General features: G+C 35.4%; 1 protein-coding gene across 1 annotated transcript in view; it reads left to right on the top strand.

The window, feature by feature from the left end:
• The window catches only part of ZC3H6 (zinc finger CCCH-type containing 6), a 155,719-nt gene that overhangs the window by 119,128 nt on the left and 19,915 nt on the right, over window positions 1–16,676 (top strand). The window contains exons 5-8 of the mRNA XM_050753001.1: window positions 6,300–6,573; window positions 8,181–8,314; window positions 12,837–12,953; window positions 13,603–13,716. Of these exons, the coding sequence (XP_050608958.1) occupies window positions 6,300–6,573; window positions 8,181–8,314; window positions 12,837–12,953; window positions 13,603–13,716 (639 nt within the window). The remainder of the gene's footprint in view (window positions 1–6,299; window positions 6,574–8,180; window positions 8,315–12,836; window positions 12,954–13,602; window positions 13,717–16,676) is intronic.

Here is a 16,676-nt window from a genome sequence, read left to right as displayed (position 1 = left end):
TATTTTCTGTTTCTATGGATTCGCCTATTCTAGGTATTTCAAATAAGTGGAATCATACAGTATTTGTCCTTTTGTATCTGGCTTATTTCACTTACCATAATATTTTAAAAGTTCACCCAAGCTGTAGCATGTGTCAGAATTTCTTTCCTTTTTAAGGCTGAATAATATTCCACTGTATGTATATATCACATTTTGTTTATCCATTCATCTGTTGATGGACACGTGGGTGTTCATCAAAAAAAGCTTCTACCTTTTGCTATTGTGAATCATGCTGCTTATGAACATGGGTATACAATAATCTTTTTAAGACTTCTTTCGGTTTATTGGGGTATATATTTAGGAGTAGAATTGCTAGATCATATGGTGATTCTATGTCCAACTGTCTGAGGAACCATGAAACTGTTTTCCACAGTGGCTGCACTATTTTACATTATTTACAATATTTTCATATTATTTACATTACAATAATGTAAGTATAAAAATACATTTACATTATTTACAGAATGCCTGAGGGTTTCAATTTCTCTACATCCTTGCCAACACGTGTTTTTTTTTTTTCTTTGTTTTCTTTTGGAAACAGAAAATGGTATGAAGTGGCATCTCATTGTGGTTTTGAGTATTGCCCTTTTAAGAGAAAAATTAAACTTTGAATTTTATTCTTTCTGGTCTTTTATCAGACACAGGCTATAAATTTGAAATCTTTGAACATAAAGAATACATAATGTATTCGTTTGCTGGAGCTAACATAAAATTTTACAGACTAGGTGGCTTAAGCAGTAGAAATGTGTTTTCTCACAGTCTGGAATCTAGAAGCCCCAGAGCAAGGTGCCAGCAGGGTTGGTTTCTTTTGAGGGCTGTAAGGGAAGGATCTGTGCTAGGCTTCTCTCCTTGGTTTGTCGCTGGCCTCCTTCTCACTGCTTTGTCCTTACATGGTCATGCCTCTGTGCACAGGAACTCCTGGTGTCTCTCTTTGTACAAATTTCCTCTTACTGTAGGAACACCAGTCAAACTGGATTAGAGCCCACTTTAACAGCCTCATTCTGATTTAGTCACCTCTTTAAAGGCCCTATCTCCAAATATACAGTATTTTGTGCTAGGCAAGTAATGATGCTCTCAGAGTCACTAGGAAGTATTCGGATCAGTGTGCACTTATCTGAAAAGCCCCAGAGTTTCTGAGTTCTCGTTTTTGCCAGTCTGTCACTGTTCTGGTCTACAGCAGCACTATTCTTTCTCCTAATTTGGTGTTCCTAATCTCTTGTGAGTTAGAAACCAAAAGACTATTTTTGTTAGTTATTTCTATTGTCTGATTCACTGTTGCCGCCTTTATAGTTGAGATTGCTAAGTGACCATTAAATAAATGAGGTTTTATTAAAATATCTTCTCAAAATTTGAAAAGAATTATATATTAGTTAATAATTTTGTCTAGTTAGGTAAATGTCAAAATGTTTGTAAGGTCAATATGTCCAGTGATTTTAAAGTCAGTGGTTGTTGCTATTTCTCAGAACATTTTATAACTATTCATTAAAAAATATTTTTACCACAAATGACAAAACTTTTAATTCAGCAACACTGATATGTAGTTAGATTTATTATTTAGAAATATTCAGAAGTCATTTGGAGACTTTTACAATGAATGAAAAGATGCTCAGGATGGGCATTATTATTTTAGGTAAGAAGACATTTGAAAATATCAAGTAATGAGACAGGTTCTGGATTCATAAGTTATCACTGAAAGTATCCCCAAATAGGAAGTTCCAAATATTTAAAATAGTGGCAGCATTATTATAATAAGTACATAGCCTTCTATGTAGCCACTGTGGGAGGCAAGATCAATTTGTATGTATAAACAATAGTGCAGTTGTTTGAGGTATCTCACATTTTTTAAACATTATGCAGTTATTTATTGTTAATAAATATGTATTGTTAATATTAAATAGACTATTATATATCCCTATAGATATTCTGTTATTATTTTTCCTTCAAAAATCAGTTAAAGAAATTAAGAAAAAGGATGGTCTTTTATATTTATCTACATTTCATTTCCAGTGTTTTTCACTTTTTTGTAGATCTGAGTTTTAATATGATACCATTTTCTTTTAGCCAAATGTGCTACATCGTTTAGCCTTTGTTTAGCATATCTTATTGCGCAGGTTTGCTATCAGTAAATTCTCTCAGCTTTTATTTATTGGGCCATTGTGTTTATTTTATCCTCATGTTTTATAACTTTTCATTTTGTCATAATTTCAGGCTTACAAAAAAGTTGCAAGAATGGTGCAGAGAACTCCTGTATATCTTTCATCCAGATTCCCCAGTTAAAATTTTACAACATACGCTTTACCTAATTTTTCTTCTCTAGTCTTCTCTTCCCTTCAGAGAGATCTAATTTGCCTTTATTTATTTATTTGTTTATTAGAGACAGGGTCTTGCTCCGAGCCACCCAGGCTAGAGTGTAATTTGCCTTTAAACCCGTCTATTAAGTATTTTTCATATATAGAAATTTGGTTCTTTAAAAATCTTCTAAGTCATTTTTATAGTTTCAAGTTTGCTACCGAAATGCTCATATTGTCTTTTTCTTGGAAACAGCAGACTTCAGATATAAATTTCTATATCTGAAGTCTGTATTTCTTTTTTTTGAGACAGAGTCTCACTTTGTTGCCCAGACTGGAATGCAGTGGCGTGGTCTTGGCTCACTGCAACCTCTGCTTCTCGAGTTCAAGCGATTCTTTTGCCTCAGCTTCCCAAGTAGCTGGGACTACAGGCATACGCCACCACACCCAGCTAATTTTTGTAGTTTTAGTAGAGACGGGGTTTCACCATGTTGGCCAGGTTGGTCTCGAACTGCTGACCTCAGGTGATCTGCCCACCTCTGCCTCCCAAAGTACTGGGATTATAGGCGTGAGCCACCGTGCGCGGCCTGAAGTCTGTATTTCTATTGCCTGTTATTTTTTGCTGTTTCTCTTTCATGTGATCCCACCTCTTCATAAGCCTATTTTTGTTTTCAGTTTTGTCTATTCTGTGCTGAGCATTTTGTAGAAATAACTTGAGGCCTCGGGTAATGTTCTTTTCCTTCAGAAAGGATTTTTACTTACTTCTGCCAGATTTCTGGTGACCCTTACAAACTTTATTCTAGTTTCAGGATTTGAGACTTCTGAGCCACTCAGATTCCTGAAGGCTGGGCTGCAGTCTCTGATTCACATTTTGCAATCCCTTTACAATTGAGGATGGGGGTTACTAAGCTTCCACCTTTTCCAGACTCTGGACTCCACCTTTTGTTTCCATAGACAACAGAGACAGTCAAAAGTGCTGTTGGATCTTTCACCTGGTTCTTCCTGATGGGGTGATACTCTTGGAGCAAATGCAGCTCCAAATGCTGCCCGCTTCTCAGAATTTTCATCTACCTCATGGGTATTGGTCTAGTAATCCTTCACTAATTTGTTAGCTGTCTGATGTCTACAAACGGATTTAAGAAAAATATTTTGTCTATCTTTTCTAGTTTTTTTAAGAGAGACAACTAGTCTGAATTACCCCGTCTGCTATTTACAAGAAGAGAAAGTTGAATACCATTTCTTCCATATATATATTTTGGAGTTGACTCACTGAGAATTAAGATTATATCCTAACTGTAACTAAAAATCCGTTTTTGTTAGATAACAAGTATCTGCTATATAACTTCTAAAATTACGGGGCAAAATTAGAATATACTGTCAACACCTAGCAGTTAAATTAGAGAACTTAATATAGCTTCCTTTTTTCTCATCTTTTTCAGGGCCTCCTTTTCCTTTATTTGTTTCCAGTGATTGCTGTGGGGCCCATTTTTGTTTTACGGAAACCAAATCTATCCCTACAGACATTCTATCAGTTTGTATAGCCTAATAATCAGTCGGCAAAGTGATTAGAAAAGCTATCTATTTTTGTGGGATTTGTTGTCTTTTTCATTTATCTTCTCTTGGTTGGACTTGAAGAAATACTTGCTAGACCCTTGCCTGTGAGTGCATTTTGTTCATCCCAGTGATGAATGTATGAACCGCTCTAGAAAAGTGGGGCTGCTCTGTAACCCCTTTTTCATTTCATGCTTCCTGGAAAGCTCATACCACATGGTATGAATGCGAATGTGAAGACCTTAGCAGTCCACTCTAGAAGTCTTTAACCACAGAAGGAGCCATGGGATGGAATGTGCATTCTTAGGGGACTATTAAGAATATTTACAGTTGGGAAACTAGGGAGGAGGTAAATGAAAACTTAGGGATAATTCTACTGAAGGTAGGAATACAGAGATTATTTTGATAAAGCTATGCAAATCGGAGAACTGAATTAATATTAAGAATTTAAAACTTCTATGAGAAGCATCTAATCTTCAGAGAAAAATTTATACTCATCTATTAACAGAGTAATCTTCAATCATAAAGTGTTGAAATATATCAAGTATTAATATAGTCACAGTTTTAATGAAAGGAAATGTAACCATCATTTAACTAGTTAATTTAATCTTCAACTTAATCTAAGCAATTATTTTTTGTTTTGCTTTAGTTTTCATAGTGGCTTTTAAAAAATGTCAGAAACACTGTGTTTCGACTACAATCATAAATTCCCTTCTGAACTTCTGAAGTGCTAGACTAAGAATTGAGTTTATAAACTTTAAAAAGTACTACTTAAAACAAATAAAAAATATGATATAATGTTTTTAAAATTTAAAATTGATGAGTGAATTGGTTTTCTTGATTATGCATTTTTTTCTGTATTTTATAATTAGAAAGATTTAATACTTCATTGCGTTTCATTAAATACATAGTCTCATATTGGTGTGTTGCCAGAGTAGTATTTTATTTTGTTTGTTTGTTTGTTTATTTGTTTATTTTGAGAGAGGGTCTCACTGTGTTGCCCAGGCTAGAGTGCAGTGGTGCAATCTTGGCTCACTGCAACCTCCTTTCACTTCTTGGGTTCAAGCAATTCTGCCACCTCAGACTCCCGAGTAGCTGAGACTACAGATGTATGCTACCACATTCAGCTCATTTTTGTATTTTTTAGTAGAGACGGGGTTTCACCATGTTGACCAGGCTCTTCTTGAACTCCTGATTTCAGGTGATCCGCCTGCCTCGGCCTCCCAAAGTGTTGGGATTACAGGCGTGAGCCACTGTGCCTGGCCAGAGTAATATTTTAATATCACATTTAAAATGCACTAAGCTGACTGGGCACAGTGGTTCACACCTGTAATCCCAGCACTTTGGCAGGCTGAGGTGGGCAGATCACGAGGTCAGTAGTTTGAGACCAGCCTGGCCAACACAGTGAAACCCCATCTCTTAAAAATATAAAAATTAGCCAGGCATGGTGGCACACGCCTGTAGTCCCAGCTACTTGGGAGGCTGAGGCAGGAGAATTGCTTGAACCCGGGAGGCAGAGGTTGCAGTGAGCCAAGATCGTGCCATTGCACTCCAGCCTGGGCAACAGAGCGAGACTCTTTCCAAAATAAATAAATAAATAAATAAATAAAATAAAATGCACTAAGCTAAAGATGAGTTATTTGGTTTGGATTTTTCTAGATCCGTAAGTTGTAAGTATGTGCAATTTTTTCTTGCTTTATTATAAAATATTGACAGAGGATACAATAGAGCTAATAAAAATATTTCAGGGAATAGAGACAGACCTGAATAATGTCATTTAATAAACTTCTAGTACTAAAGTGTATTCTTTGTTTTCACATGCTTTAGTAAGGAAGCAATAAAATTAATAATATTTGTTGTAATAAACAGTTTCTAATGAGCAACTTATTCACTAGATGTTTTTCACTATTAGGGAAAGCTTTATTTTTTCTGTTAGACCCTTGATACAGACATTTTCTTTTTATGAAATTTTCCACACATACAGTTTTTTATTAAATATAATGTAATTTGAGAATTTCAGTGTTAGGAGAAATAGTATGTTTTACCACACTCCCCCACCTCAAGCTATTTAACTGTCTTTTCCCTGTTTTCAAAAAGGCTTTTTCATTTTTTGGAGGAAAAATTTATAGTATGATGGTGTGTATTTTTACTTTTTCCTGTGTGTAAGATACTGAGACATAGAACATAGAAAACAAAGGCTAAAGCATAAAGATTACAATATTTAATTATCTCAGGGTAACATTTAGGCTTTTGAACTTAGTGTTAAGTAGTATCACAGATAAGTACTAATGAAGAGTCAGAACTAGTAACTATCTTTTCTCCTTTCTCCATACTTGCTGGGGGGAAAAGGATGTCCTGTGCTACTGTCAATTGCTATATATAATTGAAAAATCCTGATAATGATTGTCCATTTTCACTTAGCGTGGACATATATCAGGAAGCTACATGACATCAAAGAAGGGTCAACATAAAAAATTTAAAAGTAAAGAATATGATGAGTACAGCACCTACAGTGATGACAACTTCGGTAACTACAGTGATGACAACTTTGGTAATTACGGTCAGGAAACAGAGGAAGATTTTGCCAATCAGCTGAAACAATACAGGCAAGCTAAAGAAACCTCAAATATTGCTTTAGGGTCATCATTTTCTAAAGAATCAGGGAAAAAACAGAGAATGAAAGGAGTTCAGCAAGGTAAGTTTGAAATTACAGTCTGTCTTAGAATGTGAGAACCTTATTAAAACAGGCATCTGTGGAGTAAAAACTTAGAAACTTCTTATCCCTGCTCAAGATTAGCTTATTCTTGTAGAACCTAAATTCGTTTTCTTTTATTTTGTAGACCTTTAGAACAGAATCTGCAAATATTTCAATCTGTATGATATATGAATATTTCAATTGGAAAGATATTCTAATGATTTACAAATACATAAAAATGCAATCCAACTTTCTTACATTTTTCCCCTTGCTTCTATATGATGTCAGTATACAGTTGTCTCTCTTGCTGTATGTATTGCTTTAAATTTAGACCAGCTGGGAAGCTATTGTTTTATTAGGCTTTAAAATACAGCAGTCATTTTTGCTAAACAAATGTGCATAAACTATGAACATCCTTTAAAATTGGAGATAAAAACATAATCTAAAGACATTTCTGCACTGATCACCTTACATGGTCCCTGAGAGACAGGACAGGTTGTCAGCTGTTGACAATAATTGAAGAAACTATGGGTCATGTAAGGCTCAAATCAGCCTTAAGTATTGGCTAGTCAAAATACATGCTTCAGGAAAAGTGGAGCAATATGAGACTGAAATGAAGTAGTGAGGAACCACACTCTATATAACTACCCTTTAATTATCTTTGCGTACAGGAATCCATTATGAGTAAATTTGGTTATTTCTATGACTTTATTTTTTTCTTGATTTCCTAGCAAAATTTCTTTGAAAAATATGAATGTAGGCTTTAGCTGAAATAAAGGGAAAATAATTTTTCTACACATATGCTGTTGTACTGAGCAAGTTTGTTCCTGTAGTCTAGATGTTGTGGTTTCAGGGATCATCCCACTTGGAGAATAAGGGTAATGCAAAGAAGTCTTGCTCATCCCTTCCCACCTGGGGCTTTTCTTTTCAAGCTCCTACCTGTTTGTCCTCTTAAAGGACTGAGTATTGGCCAGGCCAATGGCTCACACCTAAAGTCCCAGCTTCTCAGGAAGCTGAGGTGGGAGGATTGCTTGAGCCCAGGACTTCAAGGTTACAGCGAGCTACGATCTCACCACTTTACTCCAGTCTGGGTGACAGAGTGAGACCCTGTCTCTAAAAAGAAAAGCAATTTTTGTAATTTGGGTATCTTTTTATATACTTTTAAATACCAAGTTTTTCAAAAATAAAAAAAGTATAATTTTTTCATGTGTATATATCTACTCAAAATTATCAGTGGAAATTTGATTTGCTGCTAATTAACCACTGATACCTACAATGTCTTCCTTAAATAGGAATACAATATTTGATTCTCTTAAAAACAGAAAGGCTTGTTCATGATCTTATGCTAAGGAAAATTAAAAATAATAAAACTCGATTTTGCTTCTCTAGCCATGCGTATCCTTGTTCCTTGCCTTCCAAGTTGTTAACATCCCTTAAGAAACAGTACCAAGGAGATAAGATATAAAGATTTAATTTTTTTCATTGAATCTAGAAGGAGGAAAAAATGCACTATTATAGACTATTAAAATGTGCTGTTCCTTATAAACTAATAAATTGAAAGGTATGCTGTTTTTCTCTTAAATTTAAGTACATTTTAACTTTTCTAGGTATTGAACAGAGAGTTAAAAGTTTTAATGTTGGTCGTGGACGTGGCTTGCCGAAGAAAATCAAACGAAAAGAACGTGGGGGAAGAACCAATAAAGGGCCTAATGTTTTTTCAGTATCGGATGACTTTCAAGAGGTACTAAGAATTTATATATAAGGAAGGGAGGAGCTTTTTCATCTTTTAATTTATTTGGTGGCAAAGAAAGCATTGTGATTTTAATGATACTTTCCTAGTAAATGAAAAATTACCAGCTCAGATAAAATGAGTATCAGTAACCTCCAAAAAATAGTTGTTAATTAGTTGTGAAACTAGTATAGAAGTACAAATGTTGGTGACTTTGAAATAAAATTGTTATGTTTGAAGGAACCTCAAAATAAAATTGATAAGTTTAAAAGCAAAAATATATCCTCTGTTAGTCTTCTTTTGTGCTTTCCTTTCCTAGGAATCATCTTCCCCAGATGTAATTGGCAATAAAATGCTAATAGCTCAATATGTAGCGGGGACAAGAAGGGAGGCAGTGGTAAATTAACTTCCTTTTTAGAGTTGAAAGCATTGAAAGAGAAGAAAGGGGGATATAAATGGTTGGAAAGGTGAACTTATTTATGTTACATGTGGTAGATATTCAATAAATATATGTCAAATTGAGTTGAACTCTGAACATGAACTTTAACCTTGTAGTGACTCCCTGGATTACAGTGGTCCAATTCCTGTATTCTACTGCTGTTCTAGTAAGATTTGATTGAATTATAGAGGCAATAGTGGGTCATTAAAAGCTGCAGTTTTGGCCGGGCACAGTGGCTCACGCCTGTAATCCCAGCACTTTGGTAGGCCAAGTCGGGCAGATCCTGAGGTCAGGAGTTCAAGACCAGCCTGGTCAACATGGAGAAACCCTGTCTCTACAAAAATACAAACATTTGTCGGATGCGGTGGTGCACGTCCGTAGTCCCAGCTACTTGGGAGGCTGAAGCAGAAGAGTCATTTGAACCCAGGGGGCCGAGCTTGCAGTGAGCCGAGATGGCTCCACTACACTCCAGCCTGGGCAACAGAGCGAGACTTCATCTTGGAAAAAAACAAACAAAAAAAACAACTGCAACTTTGAGTAAGAGCTGAGAGCGATAGCTATATACTATAATTTGAAAATACGTGGTTTTCGGATCTCTCAGTTTAAAGATAATGGGCAGAGATTGCTTAATATGCACTCCTTAGTATACTATTTAGAGAGATGTTAACAGGTGTGACCTAAAAAAAGTTCAGACCCAAATAAATTTGCATAACACAGCACATGCCATCTGCTTTTAGAGATTCTCAGTTGACATTAATGTAGTAAAGCTTCTGAGCAGCTTAGGCAGAAAGAAGCTTATTTTGTTCAACCCATCATTTACTCAACTACAAACTATTTTTTTTCCCTACACACCTACTAACATTCACTGAGCCACTCACTGTTCCATGGAACAGCAGTTTTGGAATTATTATAGTTACTATTTTAGAATTTTAGGGTGACTAAAAACCTGCCTGTCATCTTCTTAGACACCAGTAGACCTTTAGAATGTGCTGATTTCCCTAACCCAAACTAATACGAATGCTTTCTGAGAAAGCCTGCTCTTACATCCAGCTCTTACACCCTATACCTTTAAACAAAATTAGCTTCCAGGAAAGTGTGACTTTGAGCAAGTTTTACCTGTCTCTTTGCCTCAATTTGCTTAATCTGCAAAGTGAGGGTATAGTATTAAGTTAACTCTAAGGGCTCCATCAAGCACAACATTTTAGATATCTATAGATCTGGGCTATACCTGAAAGATACTCATATAACAGAAATATCAAGATAAAAATGCATTATCAATCATGTCAGTTTATTGGCTATCATGAGAGTCAATTCTTAAGATTCCATAAACAACTGGGAGTGTGCCAGAGCCCAAGGAAGCAGCTCATTTTCACAAATGGTCTGCAGGTGGCCCATCCAGCATAGCGGGAACATGCAGGCCACACCAGAGTGGCCAAGACAGATCCGGCTCCGCCCTAGGCCTTCCAGAGACTATGAGTCTCCAAAGCCAAATCAATTCAGGGGTGCCTTCAGATTCATCATAATTTTTTTTTTGAAAAATCAAGAGTAGTCACAGAAGAAGCAAACTTTCACTGAATTTTAAAGGATTTTTCATTTTATTGGCCATAATACTCTTAAATTGTGTTAGTGTTTACTGTACCTACTACATTTTTTGTAATATTTTTTTCCTGGTAGATCCTTGCATTTCCTCTACCTGATATATATATTTTATGCTCTTGTCTCTTGTATCAATATATCTTCTAAAGTAAATAAGTTTTAAAATGACCAAGTACAGTAGTAGGTAGCTTGTTTTTTTTTTTTCTCCCTGCATCTCTCCCTCTTTCTCTCCTTTCTTGTATTGTTTTTTATTTGCAGTACTGTGTTGTAATGCAAAGAATATAGGAGTTGCAAGGCACAATTCCTGAGTTCTGTCAGTCTGCTAACTCGCCATATCTTCTAGGCACTTAATTTTGCCCTAAAAATTTATTTGTTAAAGTTGCTTTAGATTTTCTATAGTACCTTGACTATAGTCAGGTTTCCCATAGCTGTGGACACTGAGATACTTTCTACTCATTTAAGTGGAACTAAACTAAAAAACAAAACAAAACACTTCCCCACCACAATCCTCTGTTAAAACAATGAAACATTATTTGAAAGTAATATATACAGGAAGAGTAAGTTATTAATGAAACATAAGTACAACTTGTTGCATTTTTCAGGGTGTGTGTGTGTGTGTGTGTGATTACCTAATTTGTTTACTTTTTAATTTCAGAGTTGTATTCCTCAGGTTGGCTCATTGATTTTTGCATAATTCAGTTCCTTTGGCTGTTTATTTTGTTTTATAACAGCCACGATTCTTCATACAGAATGCCTATGTGAGCTGGTCTTTTATATCTGCTTATTCTGAACAAATCTGTAAACATAAAAATGTGAATCAAATTTATATAGATTTGAGACACTTTAAACGAGTCTATCAGAGTATATTATAAGCACTTTCATTGTGTTTTACTGGGGTAAATTAGGTATATTTATATTTTTAAAACGAATCTCTAGGATTATCTGTTTACTTGGTATTCTCGTACCTTTTTCAGAATTCTTATAGTAAAATGTGATTTCAGCTGTGAGTGCTGGGGATCACATTTCAATTTGGACATCTCTTGCCTCAGTGTTTGCTGTGAGGCAGTTTCTTGTTTTCAGTAGATTGAACTTTATGCTCTATCTTTTAGCAAATTAAGAGAAAAGGGAAAACAGAAATCAGAAGAGTAATTCCTGTGATGTACAGGGCACAGTGCATGCCAGGTGCTTGAAAAGTATTGTTGTTTTTTAGAGTTGATGAATGTAACTCATTACATTTAGCATGGTTAAGCACCATACTCTGCCTTGTTATTCAATCTTACACTGAAAGCAGAAGTTGAATAGGGGACTCAGGAGAAGTAAGGAAAACAAGTAGGGCTATAAGATTTCTTTTCCTTTAATTTTCTTCAGTTTTTTTCTTAACTTTTTAAATTTAAAAGTTAAAGGTAATACACGCTCCCTGTTTCTTTGCCCTTTTTTCCCCTAAAGAAAATACAAAATAACCACACACACATGCAATCTCTAATCCTGCCATCCAGAGACATATACACCGTAAAATATGGGGGTATATTGTTTTTGTCTTTTTTCCTTTGCCTTTATTTATTATTGTAGAATTAGGATCAATTTTTTACTTCAAAAATTATTGTAAACTTTTTTGTGTGTGCGTGCTTTGTTCTTTTTGAGACATTCTCACTCTGTTGCCCAGGCAGGAATGCAGTGCATGATCTTGGCTCACTGCAGCCTCCACCTCCCAGGTTCAAGCGATTCTCATGCCTCAGCATCCCAGGTAGCTGAGATTACAGAGGCGTGTGCCACCATGCCCGCCTAATATTTTGTATTTTTAGTAGAGACAGGATTTCACTATGTTGGCCAAGCTGATCTCAAACTCCTGGCCTCAAGTGATTCCAAAGTGCTGGGATTACAGGCATGAGCCACCATGTAAACATTTTTTATGATCCAAAGTTGTTGATTTTTTTAATGACTGCATAATATTCTGCCACCTAAATGTATCATAATGTATTTGACTAGTCTCCTAGTTTTAGATGTGTAGAGTGTTTCTCGTTTTTCTGTTTGTTTTACTATGTCAGTATTTCTGCAGTAATTTATTATATGAATAGATCTTTATGTGTCTCCCTGATAATTCTTTCAAAATAATCCCCAAAAGTACAAATTGTATGTCAAACAATGTGGATATTTCAAAGTCTTTTATAACATACCTATCAATAATATTAGTGCATATTTTATTGTGCCTTTGCCCATATTGAGAATTATTGTGGATTTTCAAGCTTTTAATAATTTTATTTAAAAATAGTTATTCATCTTCATTAAAATAGAAAGAAATACTTTTTTTTGTAATCACTAGTAGCATAAGTAGATTACTAGACACATATCTTTCTCCAAATAAATGAATAACATCAGAATGTTCAGTCTTGATCACTTTTTGTAGTCAATTTGTACTTTTTTCCAGATTAACTTAATTATACATTTTGATACCTATTGATGTTTCATATGTTGCATTCAAATGAAATTTTTTTCTTGCAGTATAGTAAACCAGGGAAAAAATGGAAGGTTATGACTCAGGAATTTATTAATCAGCACACAGTGGAACACAAAGGAAAACAAATCTGTAAATACTTCCTGGAAGGGAGATGTATTAAGGTAAATTTATAGAGGTATCATAAGTCATTTTAACTTCCAAAATAATCTTTAAAATTAAAGTCTTTTGGGGGGTGGTTAATTTTTTTCTCTTCTCATGTAGTTGTAATAAAACTGGGTCTTTAAAATGTATCTTGCATGGAAATACCATACATTAGAGCTCATTTAATTATGTTCTGGGACAATAGCATAATTTGTTGAAATTATGTTTTAATTTTGTTTAAAAGACACATAATGCTACCTGGCAAGTACTGTTCAAAGTACAACTAATATTAAATGATGTAATCCTACAGTGACCCTACAAAGTAGTTAATGTTATTATCCCCATTTTATTCATGGCACCAAGAGGTTAAGTAAGTTCCCATGGTAGCTCAGCTAGAAATGGTGAGTGCTGGTTGAATTCAGGCAGTATCCTGTGAGGTCTTGCTCACTGTGCTGCCTCAGTGCATGTAGCTACATCCACTGTCTTGGGCAGGAATTCTAAGGGGTCATTTGAGTTATTATTTGTTCATTATTAAAGACTTCATGAAGATAATGACCATAATTTTACCATGAGACACCATGTAGAAAATTCAGCTGTTGTTTCTTTGTTTCTCTTTGTTTCTTACCGTTTTTTTCTATCTCTTTTCTTTTTTTGTGTGTGTGTGAATAGGGAGATCAGTGTAAATTTGATCATGATGCAGAGTTGGAGAAAAGAAAAGAGATCTGCAAATTTTATTTACAAGGATATTGTACCAAAGGAGAGAACTGCATTTATATGCATAATATCCTTTATTTAAAATGTATGTTAAACAAAATGCTGGGGTTTTAAAGCATCATTGAGGTTTTAAAAAATAATAAATACACCCTAAAAGCCTAGTTTGGTTTTAAATTTAAAACAACACATTACATAAAGCCAGTCTAGTCAAACTTTGTACTTCAAAAGAGCAAACCGACTTTCATTCTTTAGGGAAATGAGATAACTGCCCTTTGGAAAAAGTTCTGTGAAGGGAAGGTACCTTAATATAATCAGCTTAAAGTATTTCAAAAGACTCTGCTTCCTGAAGGAGTAGTTGGCAAAATACTTACCTTATTCCATAATTATTTTACTCCATAATTATTTTGCTTAAGTTCAGGAGTAATAAAATTATCATTGTGAAAATTATAAAAGTCTTATCAAATCTTACCACTCAATGATAGATGCTATATAGTCTTCCCCACTCTCCCTTGGGAAATATATACATGTAAATTGTATTCCTGCTCCTACCCAAATTGGAATTTCACTATATATAGTGTTCTGGTCCTTTAAAAAATGTATTCTGCAATTTTTCCATGTTAATTTCCCCCCAAATATCTTATCAGGTTGCTCACTACCACTTATGACTAATAAAGCTTTCCCCCACGGAATTGAAACTATCATCGATAATATGTTTATATGTATGGATTTTTTTTTTTTGGACTTCGTGTTTGGCTTCATGGATTTGTTCACCCTCGTGTCTGTGTTGCTTTGCTGTGATTATTTCTGCCACAACAGCACACTGTAATATTTGGTAGATTCTGATGTTTATTTTTCCAGATAAATTTTTAAATTCTGTTGTCGTGTTTAAAAAATGTGAAGAAAAGAAAGTGAATAAAATGGAAAATGAAAAATGCCTGTTATCATAGATCAAAATGTCAAAAAATGGAACCATGCAATTACCAGAGGAATACTTGATGAATTTCTTTATAACCCAGGAGAACAGAAAAATTTCCTTGTCTCAAAATCCAGAAGCAAAAAGGGAATAGATTGAAAGTTTGACTCCGTGAAAAAGCTTGCATTTGCAAAACAAATACATATAACATGAGCTAAATAAAAAGATAAATAATAAAGTGAGAAAGATTATGTGTAATTTATATCACTTACGAAGAGGTCATACCCTTAATATATGAGTTTCTAAACACTGAGAAGAAAAATGAGGCAAGAGATACAGATTCACAGAAAGAGAAATGCAAATGGTCCCAAAACATAGAAAGATATTCAGTCTTGTTCCTAATAAGGGGAATGTAATTTAAGCCACACTGAGATAACATTTGCAGCTGTGTCAGGTTTGCAAAATCAAAAAACCATGACAGCAAAGTTTGTTAGCAAGGATGTGAGAAAACCTTGTTTCTGGCAGTGTCAAAATGGTGCATTCCTATGGAGGAGAGCTTGGCAATGTCTGGCAAAATTATATATGCATTTACCCTTTGATCCAGCAATCCTAAGTTTTGCAGATTCTCCCCAGTAGACCTGGGCAGTGATTACTGATGCCTGCTAAAATCATGAGGTGAAAGTTAATTAGGAACTTTACAATTGATGGATGAAGCTGACAACACCTGAAAGGACTGATCAGTCTTAACATTACTAAAAAGAAACCACCAGATATTAAATGCCTTTTGATATGATACAGTAGAGAGTATTTGAATACCATCTATGACCGATATTAAAATTAACATGATACAAAAATAAAAGGGAAAGGGGAACTTCTAGAAATCAATAAAAGTAACTTGGGAGATAACTAGATACAATTTGTGGATCATCTTTGTGTCCTGATCTGAAGAAAGGAATTATAAAAATATACTTTTTTAAGAGTCTGGAAAATTTGTATATTGACTGGTTACTAGTTGAAATTAACACATTAATTTTGCCAGGTTGGTAATGAAGTCTTGATTGGTAAGAAAAAGTATTCCTGGCTAGGCATGGTAGCTCACACCTGTAATCCTAACACTGGGATGCTGGGTCGGGAGGATTGCTTGAGGCCAGGAGTTGACCAGCCTGGGTAACGTAGTGAGACACCTCCTCCACTCCCATAACTAATTTAAGGAGGAAAGGGACCGGGCGCGGTGGCTCATGCCTGTAATCCCAGCACTTTCGGAGGCCGAGGCTGGTGGATCACCTGAGGTGAGGAGTTTGAGATCAACCTGGCCAACATGGTGAAACCCCATCTCTACTAAAAATACACAAATTAGTTGGGCATGGTGGCGTGGGACTGTAATCCCAGCTACTTGGGAGGCTGAGGCAGGAGAACTGCTTGAACCTGGGAGGTGGAGGTTGCAGTGAGCCGAGAGATGGTGCCACTGCACTCCAGTTTGGGCAACAGAGCAAGACTCTGTCTCAAAAAAAAAAAAAAAAAAGGAAAGAAACAATAGAAACAATATTCTTTATCTGTTCAGAATAGGTATGGAAATATTTACAACAAATGATGAAAGTTACTGAACCTATGAGGTCAACATGAGAGGGACTTCATTTTATTATTCTTTCTACTTTGGTATGGCTAAAGACCTTCAAACAAACTTAAAAAATCCTAAGTAATGTCATCCTACAGAGATAACTATGCTTGCATTATGGCATAAAGCCTCTGAGACTTTTTTTTCTGTGCTATGGTATATATATATGAATGGATGTGTATATGTTTATACACATAATTCTTTTTTTTTTTTGAGATTGAGTTTCACTTTTGTTGCTCAGACTGGAGTCCAATGGTGCGATCTCTGCTCACTGCAACCTCTGCCTCCCGGGTTCAAGCAATTCTCCTGCCTCAGCCTCCCTAGTAGCTGGGATTACAGGCATGCACCACCATGCCCAGCTAATTTTTGTAATTTTAGTAGAGACGTGGTTTCTCCACGTTGGTCAGGCTGGTCTCAAACTCCCGCCCTCAGGTGATCCACCTGCCTCAGTCTCCCAAAATGCTGGGATTATAGGCGTGAGCCACTGGGCCCAGCCTATAC

The sequence above is a fragment of the Macaca thibetana genome, chromosome 13, assembly GCF_024542745.1.
Source record: "Macaca thibetana thibetana isolate TM-01 chromosome 13, ASM2454274v1, whole genome shotgun sequence".
NCBI classification, from domain to species: Eukaryota; Metazoa; Chordata; class Mammalia; order Primates; family Cercopithecidae; genus Macaca; species Macaca thibetana.
The sequence above is the reverse complement of the archived record's forward strand: the minus strand, read 5'-3'. Positions and strand labels throughout refer to the sequence as shown.